We start from the raw sequence: 19,687 nt of genomic DNA, 5'->3' as shown, positions 1-19,687 counted from the left end.
TTTTTACATGATTTCTGCAAAACAACCTGAGCACACATATAGATCTGCCAGTTAAACCTACAATTTGAGTTAAAGGATGTGAAGACTTGCGCAAAAAGAAATGTCTAATGCCGGTAATCTGACCTAGTTTCAAATGAGGGTGTAACAGAAGTGTTAGACACCACCATCGATCCCAGAAAATACACACACAGCTTGCTACCGTCGATAGTTAGACACTAGTGTACAGTCAGTACATACAGCTGCGGTCAATACCCACAGCACAGGGTACAAACGATACAGCGAAGGACATCTCAGGTCCAGCTAAAGATAACAAGGTACCACGTTTCATTACTGTCTGCATTTTGTAGCGACAAGAGAAAAACTCACTTGCAAGCAACGGCAAGTTAACTTTTTAAAGATGGCGGCTCCCTGTTTGGGGTGAGTCTTCAATGCCTTTAAGGTTGTAAGTTTTACTTCATTCATGCAGTAATATTTGCAACTAACTGCTGGCAGGAGAGAGACCGATGCTCCCTGGTGATGAAATTCCTGACTGTACCAGCACCACAATCGGTGAAAACCATTGCTGTGAATAATCGTTAAACATATTGGGGAGGGGAAAGGGGATGAACTCCTTATCCCTCCCTTTGTGTTGAGGGTCCTATAATTTGATACTCCTTCAAATTTCAACAAGATCATCAATGTGATTGCATGGCACTTGGACTGTGTTACTAAGCCTTCAGTCCAATACAGAAAAATGTTATGTTCATAGGAACATCATTATATTTATGCTTTATTCTTTAATTTGAGAACCTCTCAGCTTTGAAGTTCATGCCTTAAGTTTCCACACTACTAGTTTAAATCTTGTGATTTTATTGTCAACTGATGTGTTCAAATACATTGTATCTCCTTTAACAGTGGATTAAAGGTATGCTGTATTGGCCCCAAATATGCTAGATATTCAAATATGGTCGCCTTTGGTCAAAATTCTTAACTGTTTTCATAAAACCCTTCGAGGAAAGTTCCCTCACTAACGATATTCAGTCATCTGGTGTGTTCCTTAAAAGTGTCTGACAACAATTTGGAGAGTAAAGACCTCCAGGAAAGTACTTTTTGAAAACTTCTAGCAATTAAAGCTTCTATAATTTGGGGCCTATACTGACTACCTTTAAGGTATCACCAGCTTGGAGAATTCTCAGTGTAATATTGCCACTATCAAACCAAAGATACTTATATTTCTCAAAGTTATGGTTGTTGTGGTGATACATTACACTTTTCATGAACATGCTTCAATTTGGGTTCAATTTGGGTTGCCATAGATATTAGTTTTGCAATTCAACTGACTGCATAAAGTATTACATACAATGCAGTAAATTAAAAAAAACAATAATAATAATAATGGAATCAATAACAAAGAAGACAAAATATGGCAGGTTGATGCCCCCCGGTCCCACCCCTTTTTTTCCTAGCTGTTCATGAACTGTTGTGTTGGTTGATGATATCATGTGGAAAGTTCAATATGTAACCTGGCTATCGCAATCACAGAAATTTTGAACGAGTCTGAGAAATAGAAAGCAGTCGGACAGAGACATGAAATAATAGCAATTGAGAAGTTATTAAAACTGACAAATCTGAATTAAACTCAATCACAGTCTAGAAGAATCTGATACACCCCCACAGCTAGGGGAGACGTTACTCCTAACAGTTCAAGGACATCGTCCGTCCAGATGAGTGTGACGCTAGAAACGATTATATCAGGGGGCGCAGCTGAATTCCCTGTGAAATGTAAAGATACAGTGAAGATACAGCCGCAAACCAATTAAATCGTGACGCTACATGCATGCATATCTCTGTAATGATAAAATCAACAGAGCTATGGGTTGACAGACATTCTAGCAACATTCCAGATGTATAAACAGCTAATTGTTCAGAGCGCCAAAAGAGGGTTCACTGACATTCTGCTAAAAATGAACTTCTAGACTGAGGAACTTTAAAATCAATTTTTATCCCAAATATTAACTTAATGACTGACAACAGGTGTTTGTCAACATGAATGACAACTTACTTCTAAATCAAATCAAAGCAAAGAAAATATTGGGGGGAAAAAATGATCATCAAAAGTTTGTCTTTTGTCAGAAATTGATCAATTACTTAAAATACTGAACAACTTAAGTGGGTGTGAGAAGCTAAATAATTAGATTTTGGAGATGAAAATCAATAACACCCTAGCTTTTTCTTTTTGTGATTTGTAGGTGTGTAGTACACTTTCCAAGAATCCTACGACACTGATTATTATTACTATTATGGGTTTGTTTTATTATTCAAGGAGTCATTCTTTCATCCTGACATTGCTGCCCACTATACTACCTATTGAGTACAACAAAAAAGTGTTGAACATTGCGTGACAAGTTTAGATCTACATGTGAATCTTGCTATGAACTTTTGATTTCACAACAGTCGATAACAATAAAGTTAAAAAGTGTGAGTTATGAATCACCTTGTAACAGAAGTAAAATGGAATACAACTACACCCAAAGAAATGCTTCCTACTGCAGTTTAGGGTCAGGTTAGCCTAAGTTCAGCTGATATTATCTTTAATAGATCCATTGTTATTTTCATCCCACTAACTTCTGGAACCTTTTCATTTGTTTCTTTTGTGTAGTGTTTTTAATGTTTGTACTGGGCTTGGGCGGTCCTGGATAACCGGCTACTCAATTCTCAAACATTCATAGAAAGGTTTTGAGGTACCGTGTATGGTTCTTAGTCTCTTCTAAATACAGGTAATCTAAACAGTGGAGACAATCAGTTTAAGTTTTGTAACTTTGATCCTCTTTCTCATGGTTCCTCTGCCATCCCACTCCCCCCCTTTGCACCCCACCCCACACCCACCTCCCATCTTTCCGAGTTGTTCCAATTATGTTTCGTTGGCTAACCTTCACAATGTTTCATATGCACTGCAATATAACAAAGGATAAATTTAAACCTGCAACTATTACGTTTACTAAAACAGTGTTTGTGCTGGCATGAGCACTTGTAGTTCTGTTATTAACTGTTTGCTGACGACAACTTCACACGTATTGATCATCAGTTTTCTATCAAAAGTGTCGTTAAGTTAAAAAACAAGTTACTTCAACAGTTAAAACAAAATAAAACTGCTAGCAAACTGCTTATCCACTGAAGAGCCTGTGTAAGAGAATGTGTAAAAGTAAGAGGGCCTGACATCAGGCCCTCTTACTTTCCACATACTTCAAACAGTTGCTATCATTTTGGACAATGTTATGAAAGTAGTTTTTAAGACACTGTACAAAACTACTGACCATAACTGACTGATTACATTTTGCTAGGCGTAATCTCAAATCTTGACTGACCATAAAATGTCAACATGATTCCAGGGTGCAAAACTCCTTACATAACTTACATCAGACTAACACACTTAAATCCCTCAAAACCAAACACACTTAAGAATTGGACAATGGTTGGGAAACCAATATGTTTTAAGTTGTTGACCCAATTTTAACTGATTTAAGGAGGTTAATTCAACAACTTCAAATCTTTATGACTCTCTAGAAGTGAGAACAACTCTAATATTTGAGAGCAAATTGACTGATCAAATATTGCTTAAGTCTATAAGGCGTAGCCAAACGTGTGTAAGGATGCTATCAAAGTTCTTTTGAAACAGTATATGTGGGTGTCTATTTGGGTTGTTGTTACACCACAAAGGGGCAGCAGCAAATTGTTCAACAAAAAGAGAGTGTTATGTACAAATTTTGTTTCCGATAAGTCAATAATCCTACGAGAAATGACTTCAATATGGAATTGTGTTGGGGCTTGTGCGGCTTTTATGTTTTAAAGAAAAGAAGTAATCAGTGGTTGTTCTGTCATTTTTATTCTAAAATTGACGAAAAAGGGAAGAAAAGAAGGCAAAACGACCTTGGCAACGTCCACGTTGTATTGAAACTATATATAATATTAAGAAAGTGACGGTGTCCTATAGCGTATAAACCTACATAACGATGTTTCGCTTCATGGCAGCTAGAAAGGGTTGTATGGAGCATGATGCCCCTCCACCCCCCTCCCCACCCCCATATTACCTTCAGGTTTATGTAAGTTAAGGGAGAAAGTACGATATCTTAAATGATCTGCTTGATATCAGAGGTAAAACATGTGTCACTGAATGTTGGATTCATTCTTTTGCTGAATTTTCAGAAATGTGTTAGTTTAACCTGACCTTGAAGCTGATCATATTACTTAAATTAATCATCTTTTCACTTGTTCTTTAATGTAGAAAGTTATAATGAAACTAAGTGGGGATGGGGGGGGGGGCAGCTGGACCCCACAACTTGCCAAGTAATCCTCTGTGATCCTAAAATATATTTCAGGAGCCACATTTCAAACGAATATATATACTCTCCGATACTTTTTTTCTCTTTTTCTTGAGCAAACATAAAATGGAAACATACAAGCCTCCTTGTTGATGAATGATAACTCAAAAGGAGTATAAATGATAGAGTAGATAAAATTAATACCAAACAGTCCTTGGTTATGCTCAAGTGTGGTCCCAAGGAATAACTTTTCTGACCAGTATGGCCAATCAAAAGTTTGACTGCCATGCAAAAATTATAAAGCATGTGTTGTACATCATATTTGTCATAGTATGTGATTAAAGACAAAATTCTGAGCCTAAAGAAGGCTACACCAAAATTTGAACACTTCAATTATTCTCTGAGTCCCGACAAGCTTTATCCACAGAAACCTAATTTCAATTGTAGGTTGTTGATTTTTTGTTCGAACAATCATGCATCCTACTTGAACATTGTAACAGCATTAACATCATTCAATCCTGTCATTATGTAAAATACGAACATGTACAAATTACTTTGTCAGTCTGATCAATTAATGTGATAAATATTGCTTAGGACCTTTGGATCTTGTCCCATTTGTCATCAGTTGCTTTATTTTGGACTATACCATTCGATAATAGGTTGGCGTAGAGTTTAACAATGGTAAAAGGTGAACATAGGTTAGAGATTAATAATAACATCATACTAATTCACTAAATTAAAATAGGTTAAGGATGTGAAGTGTCGTTCTCAAAATAAAAAGAATTGGTTTAGATTGTACACAAATTCAAAACACCCCTACGCAATAGTGGACTATTCCTACCGGCGATGGGTGGGACATGATCTGGACATTGTAATAATCTGTTACGTTTTAAAAGAAAGTCAACACAACACAATTTTACAGTAGAAGTACCCCTTTGAACTAGATAAATTCGTTGCATGTAAGAATCTGGATGGGACATCATTGTCACTACCTGCCATGAGTAATTAATTAGTAATAATCATTTAATTACACTAACAAAAAGAAAATGAATTTCTCCATTTTAGCTTTCATACAGTCATGACACCAGCATCTTGAATTAATCTGATAGAATATATGGAATCTGGTTACATCACGTGTGTATTTATGTGTTGCTAACAGCTGCTTTTCAGTCCATTGCATACGACTGGTAATATTGTCTTGTTTTTTTATATTTATGTAAGATCATACATTCCATTATAAACACTGACATACAGATAGCTATCACGAGAGTGAATCAAACTCACCTCTTTCATGTAGCTCTGACAGGTCTCCTACGATTATATTACTTTGGTGAGGTAGGAATTAGCCCTGGGGTTCTGTTTACAAAACAAGCATGTATCCATGCTGACTTGTCGACATGTTGACAAACAACAAAATGTACATCAGCTCATTCTTTGCAAAAAGGGCTAATTCCGGTGGAAAAGAATTGAGTGTACCTCATCATAACATTGTTTGCATGAAAGGCATCGGTTTGTGTTGATAACAGAATGCAGAATGCTGCATTAACAAACACATTGCTGCCAAAAAGAACATGAACCAATTCTGACCTTCTTCTCTCTCCGGGTTCCGGTTGAAGTAATACTGGTTTATGATACAAAAGGATCGGTGGATACCAGAAGCTCAAGTTTCAGTGAAATGAAAAGAATGAACAAACAACCACTAATATTTGCTGTATGCTATTTCCTCGTAAGAAAAAGTGCATCAATATCAAACCGAGGTTAATTGTAGACCTGTGCTCCATTATTGTCAGGATTCATTAAGAAATGAGGCAGATATGAGCCATGTAGCATACTATTCCTAATTATATAAGACAAATATTGGGTTAATGAGATAATGCTCTGATTAGGAACGTTCCCATTAGACATGGACTACAATGGTTACCGATAGTTCCGCTACCGGTATGCCAGAGTATCAGGTGCCATTTTGAATTAGGAAAACTGGTTCATACCAGAATGAAAGGTGTGGGTACATGATAGTGGGAGAGACAATACCAGTAATTTCACCTCATGACTGGTCCCTTCAATGATCATCTATCTCATACAGACACTTTCATCACCCAGGTTAGGCATTGTCAGCTGCCAAAAAGACCAGCTAATGTCCGTAAGTGGCCCCATGGTGGGGACGTAACTTTCAATTTACCTCTACCAGCCGGAGGGGTACTGTTGTATCTACCGTGACGATCAATGGAGGCTGGTCAAGTTTTAAACTGCTTGGAAGAGGAACTGGAAACATTGTTGATTTCACCGATGTCATATAAGTGGTGGGGTCTACAAGTTTTTCCTTGTGTTATTCAATGACCATGCCTACATACAAATGTTAATTCCAATTATAATCTTCTGGTTGATTTATCCTTAAGATGTGAAATACCTGTGGAATGTCTGCTTAGCTGGCGATGTTCTATGTAGTCAGGAATTATTATAGAAATGTGACTTTTTTGTAGGAATATTTATTTCCCTCTTTCGAGAAGTGAGCTAAATATTACTATTAAAGGAAAACAAAACATTCAAGCTTTATTGATGTCGTGATGATGTCAATCACTCTGCTGTTACCAGATGCATTAACAACATATCACTAAAATGCTAAGAAGAGGTAGTTTTCAACCAAAATATGCAGAAAATTGTCAGCAATTTTGGACAGCAAAACAACTTCAGCCAATTTGTAGGAAGCTTCCTTTTAATTTGACCATATATTACATGGCTTCCATTAAATTATTCCTTCCCTAGCCCCAACCTACCTACACCCCTAATTTTGCTGTTTCTTTTCAAAACCAAATCAGCTGAATTTTGACTTCTCTGTTACTGTAGCATTAAAAAGAGTTAAAGGGATAAATCTAATTTACACAGTTGGTCTACTTATTGCATTTAAGTGCCCTCCTCTCTCAGTCAATAAAGAACAGATGTTTTGATTCTGTCCATTATTCCCGAGGGGTGTGGTGGTCTGTCCAAAGGACAGCATATCTGGGCCATAAATTAAAGATTAGTTTTGCATATTTCTCTGTACTTTATTATTAGAACAGGTAAATGTTGGTTGAAGCAAATTTTATCAAGATGACCGATCTAAATAGACCCTAATTAATTGACCTAGTTCATTAGCCTAAATTTCATGGACTGCATTTAAGGATTTAATGACACTAATGATAATACTTTGGAAACCACGGTCTAGCAAATTTTTCACAAATTTAACTTCAAGTAAGATGACCCCTACGCTTAATTGAATCTCAGGGGGGGTTCTACATCATGACGAAAGGGGAGCCTACAATCAATAGTCAAAAATTTATACTTTATCTCAGACTTGTTATATGCAAAATAATATGCAAGAAATATGCACAAATATGCCAAAAATTTGCAAAAAGAAGCATGTCCATCTGTTTGTCTTTCCTTTTAATTAAATTATTTTGCTCTTTCATCTTTCAACTGAAGGGGGATGTTACATCAAATCCCATTCTGATAATGCTTTATATTGTTGCTCTATTGTGGGCTAAATCATTAGCAACCTGTAGGGGGACATCAAAGGGTACATCCACCCCACTTATGAGGATTAAAGATGAACAACACTGTAGGGGGACATCAAAGGGTACATCCACCCCACTTATGAGGATTAAGATAAACAACAGGAATGGGTATTTGAAAGTACAGGCAAATGTACTGGGTGTCATAACCATTTTAATGGGAACTAATTTAGATTTGATCTTGAGAAATTCTGAGGTAGAAGAGGGAGAGGGAGGGGAGGGGGGCAGGCAGGCAGATGGGATCTTATTTGCTATCAGGGGCAGATCTAGGACTTTGAAAAGAGCAGTGGTTTCCTTGAAGCTGACTTCCATGAAGGGAGGGTCTGGGGGAGGTCTTTCCCCTGGCATAAATTTTTTTTAAAAGGCCCTCACCATGGATTCGAGGGTCAAATACCGATGGGATCTATTAACTACAATGGTATACAAACTATTTCAAATATCTCGGCTAAGTATCATAAAGTTGGCCGGCACACCTGTAAAACTTGGAACTGTTATCTTTCACAAAATACCAAATGGAGTGTTTATTAACCAACTGTTTGTAAGACAAAACTATTTCAAGATTGATATGGATTATTGACTATTTCTAAGTGTTGAGCACACAGTCGGCTAGGATTGATCAAACAATAGTGCTTCTTGATGAGCCGATTCTCCTGTTTTATAGATCAAAGTAACCTACTTTTAAGCATTGCATGGATCCATAATCAGTTCCCATGGCAGAATATGACCTACTTTTATATTTTTCTTATCCAGAAGACATTCTGGTAAGCATATGTGAAGCTGACAGTGACACAGATGAAGGAAATAAGGAAAGCGGAGAAAGGGGCAGCAAGGGGGGTGGGAGGGGGAGGAGGGAGGGGGAGGGGAGGAGGGGTGATAGGAAATTTTTTGGGAAACAAAAGAACACTGGAGAGGTCCAATAAAGTTGAAGAAACAGCTTCCATTTTGTGCCAACACCTGATGTTTTATGGTGGATTCTCTAGACTTACTTTCATGGGGCGTTTCAATGCTTCTTGAATATCCAGCCTTTTTCTCATGATGGTAGAGTCCAGCTTTCTCTCAAATGCCAGCAGGTCCATGTAGGCTTGAGATTCAGGAACCAGATGTCGTATCTGGAGTGGTAGCACTTTATCTGCCATACGGCGTTTCTTCCTTGCGCTGAAGGAATAATGAAGACACATACCATTCAACATGCAGCAGCAGCATAAGAAAACTTGTCAACGATTCACCATTGTCAATGGGCTAATAAATGTACAGATTAATTAAAACAATCACTTAATTAATGCTGGTAGTGCATACATGTAGGGTTGCTTTTTGTAGCTCTATCAAAATATTTTTCGACTTCAGGTAACATTTACTGAGAGTAAAAGATTTCATCCTTTCTATGAGTTTTCTTTTATGAAATTAAAAGAAGAGTTAGTTTGAAGCCATAGCACCTTGCATATCGTGTACCAAGGGGTCGCACCATGGCTTCACATGAAAAGTGGGCGCAAAAGAGATTGCAAGAACATATTTGGGTTGTCTATAAATATTAATACATCCAAAAATATGACTGGAAAATTATTATTGAATTGTGAATTAGCAAAGAAAGCATTTAAGCTAGAATGGTGCTTGAAGTAGCAATCTTTAAGATTTATAATTCATTTGCTCTATCAGCTCTATAAACAACAAGTCATATCGCACCTACTTCTATGATTACTTAAGTAATTAAATCACTACCTTTGAGATTTCTTCTGGGCTTCCATCTGGGCTGCATGTCTCTTCCTTGACTGTTCCACAAAGTTGTGGTGCATACCAGGCCTTCCACCCCCATATGGGGGTGGCATACCCCCACCCATATGCTGGGGTCTCTGTCAAAAAAAAAAGAAGGAAATACATCAGTTTTAATGTTGTTATATAGCCAATCATTATGTCAATAAACTCTGTGGTAGACTTCACAAGGGATATCTATATTTTTATTACTGATTGGATGGATTAATATTACATGTGACAGACCATATTTATATTTTAAACGCAGACCAACATCGAGGTATAACAAAGATGTAACACGTATTGGTCTAACTACTGCCTTCTTCACTTCTTCTGTTGATAACTTACAAATACAACTTTCCTATTGTTTTCTTTATTTGGGAAAGTGTATTGTATTGCCATATTTGTGATGTAACCAAAAAATGGAAAAGCGCATCATCTCCTTCAAGAAATGAAAATGATAAATAAAATATCACTGAAGCCTTCTGTAGCATTGCAGTCACGTTCGCATACAGACAAATATCCTTGACCAGATGACAAGATAACAACTGGTGGCACAGTACTGTACTTACAGTGGTACAAGTAAGAAATAAATACCGACTATTAATAATGCTAAAACTGTGGGTCAGCAGCTGCACACATCATGCTGCGGGAGTGCGGGTATGTTAAATATATGTTAATGTAAGACATTATATAAACTTAAGATAGATACCGGAAGCAGTGACTGCGACTGCTCAGAAATACCAACGACGACGCCAATGGTGCTAACCGCCGGCGACATCCCATCCTGAGCAACAACGTGTAGTTTCAAGGGTAATTACAAGGCAATACATGGCAATACAAAGGCAACACAATGACACAGCAGTATTTAGTGGAACATACTGCGAACTATGGTTTTTTGTTAATAAGGGTCAACAGCCATGAGGCATGAACGGGCTACCGGAAAAGGACCCATAGGAGGTGAATTCTTCAATAGGAGTGACAATTTTAACACCACAAATCAATGTTGAGAGGGAACATGCACATACAGTACCTCAGCGGAGATATCCGGAAACTACAATAACATTGGTCGACGGAGAAAAAAATTAGGAAAATATAAATACTGTCACGTAGAAGGAACAGACCAATGGAAAGTGACCTTGCATGGCCAGCTGTTACACAGAGGACATTGGTCAGTCCATAGGTCAAGCGCTAGAGATCAAGGGGATCAGAGATAACACCTACTGGCATAAATTTGTTCAACTCTGCTGGTGTGGAGATAAAGTCAAAGTTGAACCCACCGGTGAGAGAGAACCAGAAGGGGGAGGAGCAAGGGAGACCCTCAAATAGACAAAGGGACAAGGCCTTCGTTAAATTAAAGTAATTGACTATGGTGGTAAAGTTCATTAGAAGAATGCTCTAGAAATTATCGTTAAAATGCACCAAAATATCAATATTAAAATGAAATGTTAGAAACATTAATGTAGGAACTCCTTGTTATCTTATCTATTAGAAACATTGAACCTTTATTGAAAAAAATCCAGAATCATAACAGGTAAGCTTCTAAAGGAGATGTCCAGCCACGCCCTAATTCAACAGAAGATGCCGAAATCACTGAGAATTCCTTTGAGGAATCTCTGATGGACACTTCTGGACAAAGTACCTGCAAATATCCTCATTCTCACAAAGTGCGACATATTCAAACTAACATAAGGTTCACTTAAACCAAGCACATTTTAGCGACAAAATGTTGCCCACTGTTCGTTTGGCAACTTTAAACAAGTCTGGTTATTAACAAATCAGAAGCTTCTTCGAGGCCTTTTCAATCACGTCCGCTAAACTAAGTTTAAGCTTTGAGCATCAGTAAAACTGCATCCAAGTCTCTGAAATGGAATACACTGTGTGTTTCCCACATTTGCTCTATTTTTGTGTTCCCACATTTCATCCACATCATATATCTTTAGCACAAGTTTCCACATTTCCAATTATTTCCAGAAATGCTGCTCTGTCAGTCTTTACATTATTCTTCTACAAATACAATGTCTAACAATCTTCCAATGAAAGCAATATGCTTAGTTATTTCTGCTTTACTACATGTTAATACCATATATCTGTTCATAATCTAAGAGCCCACAGCAGCTTCAACTTGTTTTCCCAGAACTGACAAGAACTAAAACAGCAAAAGATAAATCATTCTTTCAGAATCTGCCACTTGCAACTCATTAAAAACACACAATTAACATTAATAAACATAGTCAATATTCCTGAAACAGAAATATCATTCATGTTTATTTAACATAACATGAGATTACAAATGTTTAGTATCACCTGTTGAAATAACATATCAGAGTAAACTGTTATTCTGTTGCAAACACTAACCAGTGTAACATGAAATACTGTTAAACAATTAAAACATGGAAAATAAAAAGAAAGTTTCAGTTTATTTCAAGAACCCTGTCAGCAACATAGCTTTACAAATGAAAGAAAAATCCTCTTTTTTTCCCTTATTCTAGATTTCCATAAATTTATGACAGTCCTTGGGCCAATCTGCACCTGTTTTGGAGATCCAGAGCTTATAATCCAGTTCATAAGTTATGAAAAAATTCAAACATTTGGCAACTGTTGCAAATGATCTTCACAAGGCGAGCTTTGACACAGATCAGGTGCTACAGTAAAGCTATTTGTGACAGTGTTTGTTTCAGGCAAGGCAATCTTTTAATGAGTGCTGACAATAGTAGACAAATATTTAGGCTACACGGTATTTTGGGATTATTAGAACTAGGTCAGAGGAGAAGCCTTTGACCCAATTCTGTCAGAGAAGGGCAAAAAGGGGTCAGAGAGAGGGCAGGTAAACAGATTCTCAAAAATAATGGTAAAGATCAGATAGTAGGGGAGATGGAAGATAAAAATTGTTGGCTTATAGGCAGGATGATTTATAGGGGAGACCAATCTAAGGGGGGGGGGGTGGATAACTTGGAAAAGGTTTACCCTTTAGATCTGGTGATGTCATTAATTATGGGAAGAATTGACAGTACCAGGTCAGCCATGACCAAAAATAGGAAACATTTGATTTGGCTATATCTAGCTTGAAGCTAGCTCCTACAGTCACACGTAAACAGATCTCTCAATCATCTCAAAGGCACCAAAAGATCTTGACAAGCAACAGTGAATGTATTATGACATGACACAAGATACAAACAATGGCGACGGAATGAAAAAAAAAGGAACCAGATATGATAGGGATGTCTCTTCAACACCTAATTTTCTTTTTATGATTGTTTAATTTCCAAGCTTGTCCTTCTTGTCATTCATCCAAGGAAACTTTTCAAGGGCAAAAGGAGGGGCTGTTTTGAAAATGTGACAAAATCAGTGAATCATAGTGTCACCTCTAGTTGTCAAGTTATGTCTTTTTCTGAAATGGAATTTTCTGAAACAAGGGAAGGCGTGTTATGTCACATGCAATTAATAATATATTTGTAGTTATTTATTGTATGAAGTTTTTAAATTCATTCCATATGTACAGGCTTAGAACTATTGAATGTTGATAAACTAGTGTAATATACTTAGAAATAGAAGAAAAAAATTGAGAAACTTCATTTTCTTGGAAAGTTTACTTTGAAATCATTGCTAAATGAGGGTTAGTACTGACCAGCAATTTGACAAAATGATCTACACCACAGGTTGTATTTTTAAAACTTATTTTATACCTGTACATAAAAATAAAAAATTGATAATTCAGTATTGATTTCAATGACATTGTTTCTTAAGTAAATCTAAGACTCAAGTCAGCAAAACTCATCGTTAAAATTCTGGTTTTCATTCTTTTGTATAACTACAATCTGAATTATCTTAAACCAGCAATTATTTAAAGCATCTTCAAAAAGAAAAACCAAATTCTTAAGGTCATTCAAAGAGAGAGATGATAATTCCCCCACTAAAATGAGGATCCAGAAAAGTAGTTAAGATTAAAAGGAATTATGTAAGAAAGGGAAGTGACAAAAGTATTTTTTGGGGGGGAGGGGGTGGGGAGGGAGTTTCTTGATCATGGGAGAGGGTTTGGGAGGTTGTACATGTTGCCTTAAATGACATATCATGTAACCTCACTGATCCCTTACAATAGTGTAAAACTGGTATGGTATAACTTGTAAATTAAATATAGAAGGTGTAGCTTGTCTTGAGATCAATTTTCCTGGCTCCATTTCATCCCCAACGTTACAATGAATATCATATTTCCCTACACATCATTTTCACTGTTAAAATGTAACCATTTTATTACAGTGATGTGAATGCTATGAATTAAGGATATCTCCTTATTGAAAAAAAAAATGTGCAATTGACTGTTAAATATCCGAATCAATTACAGTAATCACATAAAACGAAAAACCTCCAGACATAATTCTCATATTTATATAAATAGTGTAGGATACACTGTAGGTCTCTGTGGATCTGTTTTTATAAAAGTGTTTCGGAATGTGGATCTAGGTGATCAAGTTCACATCTGAAAAGTAATAAAATGACTTTCACAGAGGCATTCAACATTTTTCTCAACAATTATTATGCCAAAATCTGATGATAAATACATATTTGTGTATTTTTTTGGCAGGAAAAAATAATTTTGTCTCATGCATAATCAGTTGCTTTAACTGAGAATAACAGAAGGAAGCAGCCATGTAATCTTTATTACATAGCTAAAGGAGCCACAAAGGGCATTACTTGTCACCCTGTTATCTGTAGAAATAGGTCATGTTTGTAAATAGCTTATAGTACAATGTAAACTGTTTGTAACAGTAACATAAATCTGACAAGCTCTCACTTTGAAATCTCCTTTACTTCCTACCAGAGGTGAAATAGATACCTGCTCAGACACATTCCATTTCCATTTTTTTTCCTTCAATATTTTGTTTTTTGTCATGTGTTTTATATTAGTATTTTTATCCACTCCCCTGCACCCCTACCCCTCTATCACAAAAAAGAGGGTCACATGTAATAACATCATAAATCATAATTTTTTTATTTAGTTTACTCCAAATTGTTTTCAAGAAGATTGCGAAAGCCAAAACAGAAGAATGAAGCTTACTTCTCTTTGGAATAAACACGTAGGACGCTAAAGTGCAGTAGTTTTAGGGTCACAGCTAGTATAAGAACGTAGGGAAGATCCTGTGGGCAAATATATGCAAGTGATTTGCATCCTGGAGAAGCAATTGGTGAATGAAATCTATTTGAGAAAGTTTCATCAATCTGCACTTTTTTCCTTACGGAGGTCCAGTCAGAACATTAAGAAATGAAATGAAGTATGCCGAATAAGAGACTTGAATTTATGCAAATTAGCACAGAGGAATAAAGTCATACTTTGAAAAAGCAAGGCGTTATACTGTAAGCAAGACACATGAGGGTGTTGGCACCAGAAAGTTTGCTGTATGAATACCAAAATGACAAGAGAAGGGGACAGCATATGGGGTGGGGGAGGGGTAAAATGGACAAAAAGGAAAATACTCTATATTATGGAGTTTGACTGCCAGGAAGGAGTGTAACCATCACACATTCCTTCAATCATATTACTTGTACATTCTTGTTTTTTTTTATTCCACGAAACCGGTCTAATTTATTCCCGGACTTATGAGCTATTGTTTGTCTTTGCCTTGGTCTATAATATACTACTTCAATTGAATAGGATCACACGTCTTCCATAACTTGTGAAGTGCCACAAATCATACCTGACTCTACAAGTAAATACCAGGAAGTAAATAAATGCTTAAAACACTAGCACAGATATATTTTAAATGGTCCCACAGCTATCCCGGTTATCTAGTACACAGAGCTGTAGGATAGATGGAACGTGAAATTACGTGAGCATGTTGGAAATTATAAGAGAGAGTATCTGCTGCATATAAATTTTATTACTTTGATAACTCCATTACCACCTTTCCACACAGCTGTTGATAAGAAGTCATGACCTGTTCTTATCTTAATAGACCAAGTAAGTAGAACACAAGCCCCCACTTGGTGACTTAAAATACATCACATCGGTACATCTGGGCAAACGGCTGACAGCAATGAATAAACACTGCAGTTTGTAGTAACAAAGGTGACAATGAATAGTTATATATATATTTAATAGGAGTCCGCATATAAAGGGGGAGGCCCGGGTTCGAATCCCGGTGGAGGCTGGAAGTTTTTTCACTGTTCTGGATTTTCCAACTCACTACAAATTCAATTATATATGTATATATATATCGGGTGCAGATAAAAGCTAACGAAATAAATTTATTAATATTCTTCCAACAAGACACAAATAATCTGTTGATACTAGCTAGCAGATTTGTAAGCATTATTAAAACGTAACTGAGTAGTCACTTCAGAACCGTTTTACTATTTTTACTATTATTAAATCAAATTAGTTTCACTGTCTTGAGTTTCTCCAATGATTCGTATATATGACTGGACAAGCATGGAAGGAGAACAAAGAGGGTTGGCAGGAGGGGAATGGGGTGCTTCAGTTTTGAACATTCATAAGCGGAATGTTGTAAATAATGAGTGCAAACATGAAGTAAGAAGCTCAACAACTTCTACAAAGTAAGAAGTTGACTGATGCAAATTCAGAGGTACCATAGACGTCCTTTGTAACTAACTCTGTCCCCCTCCTTCCTCACCCTATCACCCTCCACAAGTCTCCCAACCCCCACCCAACCCTTATATGATACAGTGCTTCAAATACCACTTGACCTAAAAAATTTAAGAAAATTTCTGTCTTGTTACGTAGTTCCAACATATTTTATTCTAACCAAATATTACTCCTGAAAATGATTTTGTCAGAGAGTCAAAGAGAGAGATAGGAGGTAGGTGAGGATGAAATAATTATAAGTATTGCAACAAAAGGAAGCTTTCCATTGTTCGACACCTACTTTTTCATTTCTTAATGTCATTTTTGCTTTTGTTAGGTTAACGGTTCGCTGCACTCGTTTTTTCTTCAAAAGGCCCTGACCTATCTGAGAGTCGATTTCTCATTATGCTGCTAAAATTATCAAGAGCTGTATACCTGGAAAAATAACCCCCCACACCTGAAATAATTGATACTTTTAAAACCAGGAAAGCATTTCTGAGTTATGAATACCAACCATTCTTCAGGTGAGATGAAAATCTATTTCAGGTAACATGCTTGGTTATTGACGGTGTCCTAGATACCAAATTTGAGGGGGTCTGAATTAGACAGATCAATAACACTATCTTATCAATGAAATCTAGACTGTTCTACTTATAGCATCTTGTTTCAACAAGCAAATTAAGGCGATATCAGCAAACAATAGAAGAAAAAAAGAAAGAAAGGAGGTTACGAATACAAACAAATATGATACCAAGTTCAGATAACAAGAGCTGCATTAGTCAAGTTTGGCAGGAACAGTCAGAGTAAGTTACGTATCACAGATGTAATGGTCATCCGTTAAACATGGAGGCGGGTTGGGGTGGGGAAGAGGGGAGGGGGATTGAGCGACAATTAAAATTTGTGGAGGTTTGTTTCTCATAATATTACTCAACATTCAACTGACCTTTTTTAATGTTTTTTCATTCAGATTGTTGCTTTGTTGGTAACATTGAAATTAAAGCCCTCTTTTTGGATTAACTTTGCTCAGTTCAATTGGTTAAGAAGTGCAACATTATATTCCCCCCCCCCCACCCTATTTTTTTTTACACTTTGTATCATAGAGAAGTAAGATACACAGCCCAAAGTTAAAATAAGTCAATCATAATTTTTATTTATTTATTTATTTTTCAGAAGTAAGTAACAACAATGACCATATTTCCACTTTCTAATCGAAACAAAAGTACTTGGAAGGACCAAAAAAATGCAGTTATTTGAATTCTTTAGTCTTAAATGTGGTTTATACTCAATAGCATGGCTTGTCAAAAAGTGTCTGCTTGCATAAACTTGTCAGAGTGGAATGCAGTGCTTTGCTATTTTAGGGATACATGTTCATCCAGTAACATAAATTTACCTGGGAGGATAGTTAAAGGTTGAATACCTGCCACCCAATTTAAATGTCCGTTAAGTTCCATAGGTAAAAATATAATACGACTCAAATTCAATAACGAGAAGGTAAAATATGTTGCTCCTTTTGAACATACATTAAATCTACTACATTCTGCATATACGTTCAAAACACACAAATAGCTGGTAATGGCATTAATACCATTAATACGCCTTTACCCTTGATTCTTGCATAATATGTAAAGCAGGCTAAAGTATAACATGCAATGAAGGTGTTGCAGGATTAGGGTATTGCATTATTTTTTCTTCTTTTTTCCCTTTCCAAAAAGTAGCAAAACTTTTTTCAAGGTCAGATACATCCCTCATGGCATAAGATGTAGTAATATTGAGAATACTTTGTGTGACGTTAAGTTACAAATACACTGCAACTGGTAAAAACACTCTTTGTTTCTCTACTTATCTATGGGATGACCTATGACATGACTCTAATTATTTCCATGAAATTATATCCAATAGATATAAAGAGCAAAAAAGCAAACCCTCTTAAGTAAAAACCTCATTTCTACAGATAAATAATTATCTGCAGGTATGGAGGGATCTGATGGGGTATTCCTTGTTAGCAGAATTAATCTGATTAACCGCAAGGTTAGTGAACTGGAACACCTTGACTTTTACTGCTCTGACCGCAGACACACTTGTGACATTTGCCGCCAAGAATCTGCCACTTGGTCCAATGGCATCACTGCAATTATCGTTAGAGACATGATGGATATACTGCTCAGGCACCACAGCTGAGGTGTGAAAACCTCAATTACACTGTGACTTTAAGAGGTAATGCCAATTTTATCTCCATGGCAAATCTGACAGATAAAACAAATGCAGGTCGGTAGGGAAATCAAGAAGCGACATTTATTCATCCCTTTTGACACTCTGTCTGGTCTCAAACTTGGAAACCTCCCAGCCAACAGAGTTTCAGGCATTCCAACAATTATAACGTGTGTCTTATAGGCTGCAGTCAAATACTTGTTTCTTTTAATATTATACAATCTATATTATTAGGCCCCTACTGCACGCGAGACACTACCCACTAATAAGTAGAAACAGCTTAACAGTAACCTCCCATGATACTCGTCAACTAACTTGTTCCTTTCCCGTGCAAAAATCACAATTTTCCAGATGGTTAGCTCAAACAAATTTGGCCGTTTGCGGGCATTGACCATTTCACAGTGCACTTCATCGGATATTTGCCATGTTGGTTATTGGTTGGGCTATATTTATCTGTAGATCTAATACTGTAAATCATCCAGTCGTCATGAAATTAAAGAGTTCATTTATTCAACAGAGCAAAAAATATCACATTCGATTCCTTTCTAGTTTTTCACGGAGCCAATCCTGTCCAAAATAATGGTATGGTCCAGCCAGTTGACTTTTAATGATCTAGTAGTCGTCCTCTTATCCCCTCTTCACATGTTTATAATGGCAAAAAGTTAAGAAATTTTGTTTTAGATCGGAAAGTTGGAAATCGGACGTGGAATATCCCATCACAGACAATTTTCATCAGTGCGAGGGAGGGGGGGGCAGGGGAGGTATACAAAACTAAAAGAAGGATGAATGAAATTTACAAAGCATTATCCTTAGTAAATAAAAAAAGAGGGGGCAGGGGGAGGAGAATTATATTGCGGTAGTGATTAAATTAATGAACATGGAAGCAGTTTACAAGGCGGTCCTATATTCATTTAAGAAATTTTACATTCTTTATACTCACAATGCAACACTTTGAACAATGTCTTTGAAACAACAGTAGTACATTCTCGGCAACACAATTTCAAATTCAAAGTTATAGGGCAGGGTCGGGTTTGGGGGTTGGGTGAGGGTGGGGGTTGGGGGTTATTAGTTCACTTCAAACATTTATCAAAGAATCCTTTATTCAGCATCTTGTGCGTAAGGGACAACAACAAAAAACAAAACAAAAAACAGAAGGGGGAAAAAAAAATATATCAATCAGAGGTTAATCTTCTTCGATTTAGAGGTGAAAGTTGTGATTAATAAATTTACGGTTTAAAAGTGATAAATAATATTTATAACTCCATCCTCTCCCAAATCAAGTTTTTTTCCTCTTTAAAATATTCTCA

General features: G+C 36.6%; 2 protein-coding genes across 3 annotated transcripts in view; one reads left to right on the top strand and one right to left on the bottom strand.

Annotated features, from left to right (window-relative positions):
* LOC139958666 (26S proteasome regulatory subunit 8) overlaps positions 1-6,194 on the top strand; it is a 204,192-nt gene extending 197,998 nt beyond the window's left edge. The window contains exon 12 of the mRNA XM_071955921.1: positions 6,185-6,194. The gene's annotated coding sequence lies outside the window, so the exon portion shown is untranslated. The remainder of the gene's footprint in view (positions 1-6,184) is intronic.
* The window catches only part of LOC139958665 (SWI/SNF-related matrix-associated actin-dependent regulator of chromatin subfamily D member 1-like), a 135,248-nt gene that overhangs the window by 28,042 nt on the left and 87,519 nt on the right, over positions 1-19,687 (bottom strand). For both annotated transcript variants that reach the window (XM_071955919.1, XM_071955918.1), the window contains 2 exons: positions 9,563-9,693; positions 8,833-9,001 (listed from right to left, as the gene is read on the bottom strand). In XM_071955919.1, the coding sequence (XP_071812020.1) occupies positions 8,833-9,001; positions 9,563-9,693 (300 nt within the window). The remainder of the gene's footprint in view (positions 1-8,832; positions 9,002-9,562; positions 9,694-19,687) is intronic.

This window comes from Apostichopus japonicus, chromosome 18 (assembly GCF_037975245.1).
Source record: "Apostichopus japonicus isolate 1M-3 chromosome 18, ASM3797524v1, whole genome shotgun sequence".
Lineage (NCBI taxonomy): Eukaryota > Metazoa > Echinodermata > Holothuroidea > Aspidochirotida > Stichopodidae > Apostichopus > Apostichopus japonicus.
This window is presented reverse-complemented; position numbering and strand designations above follow the sequence as displayed.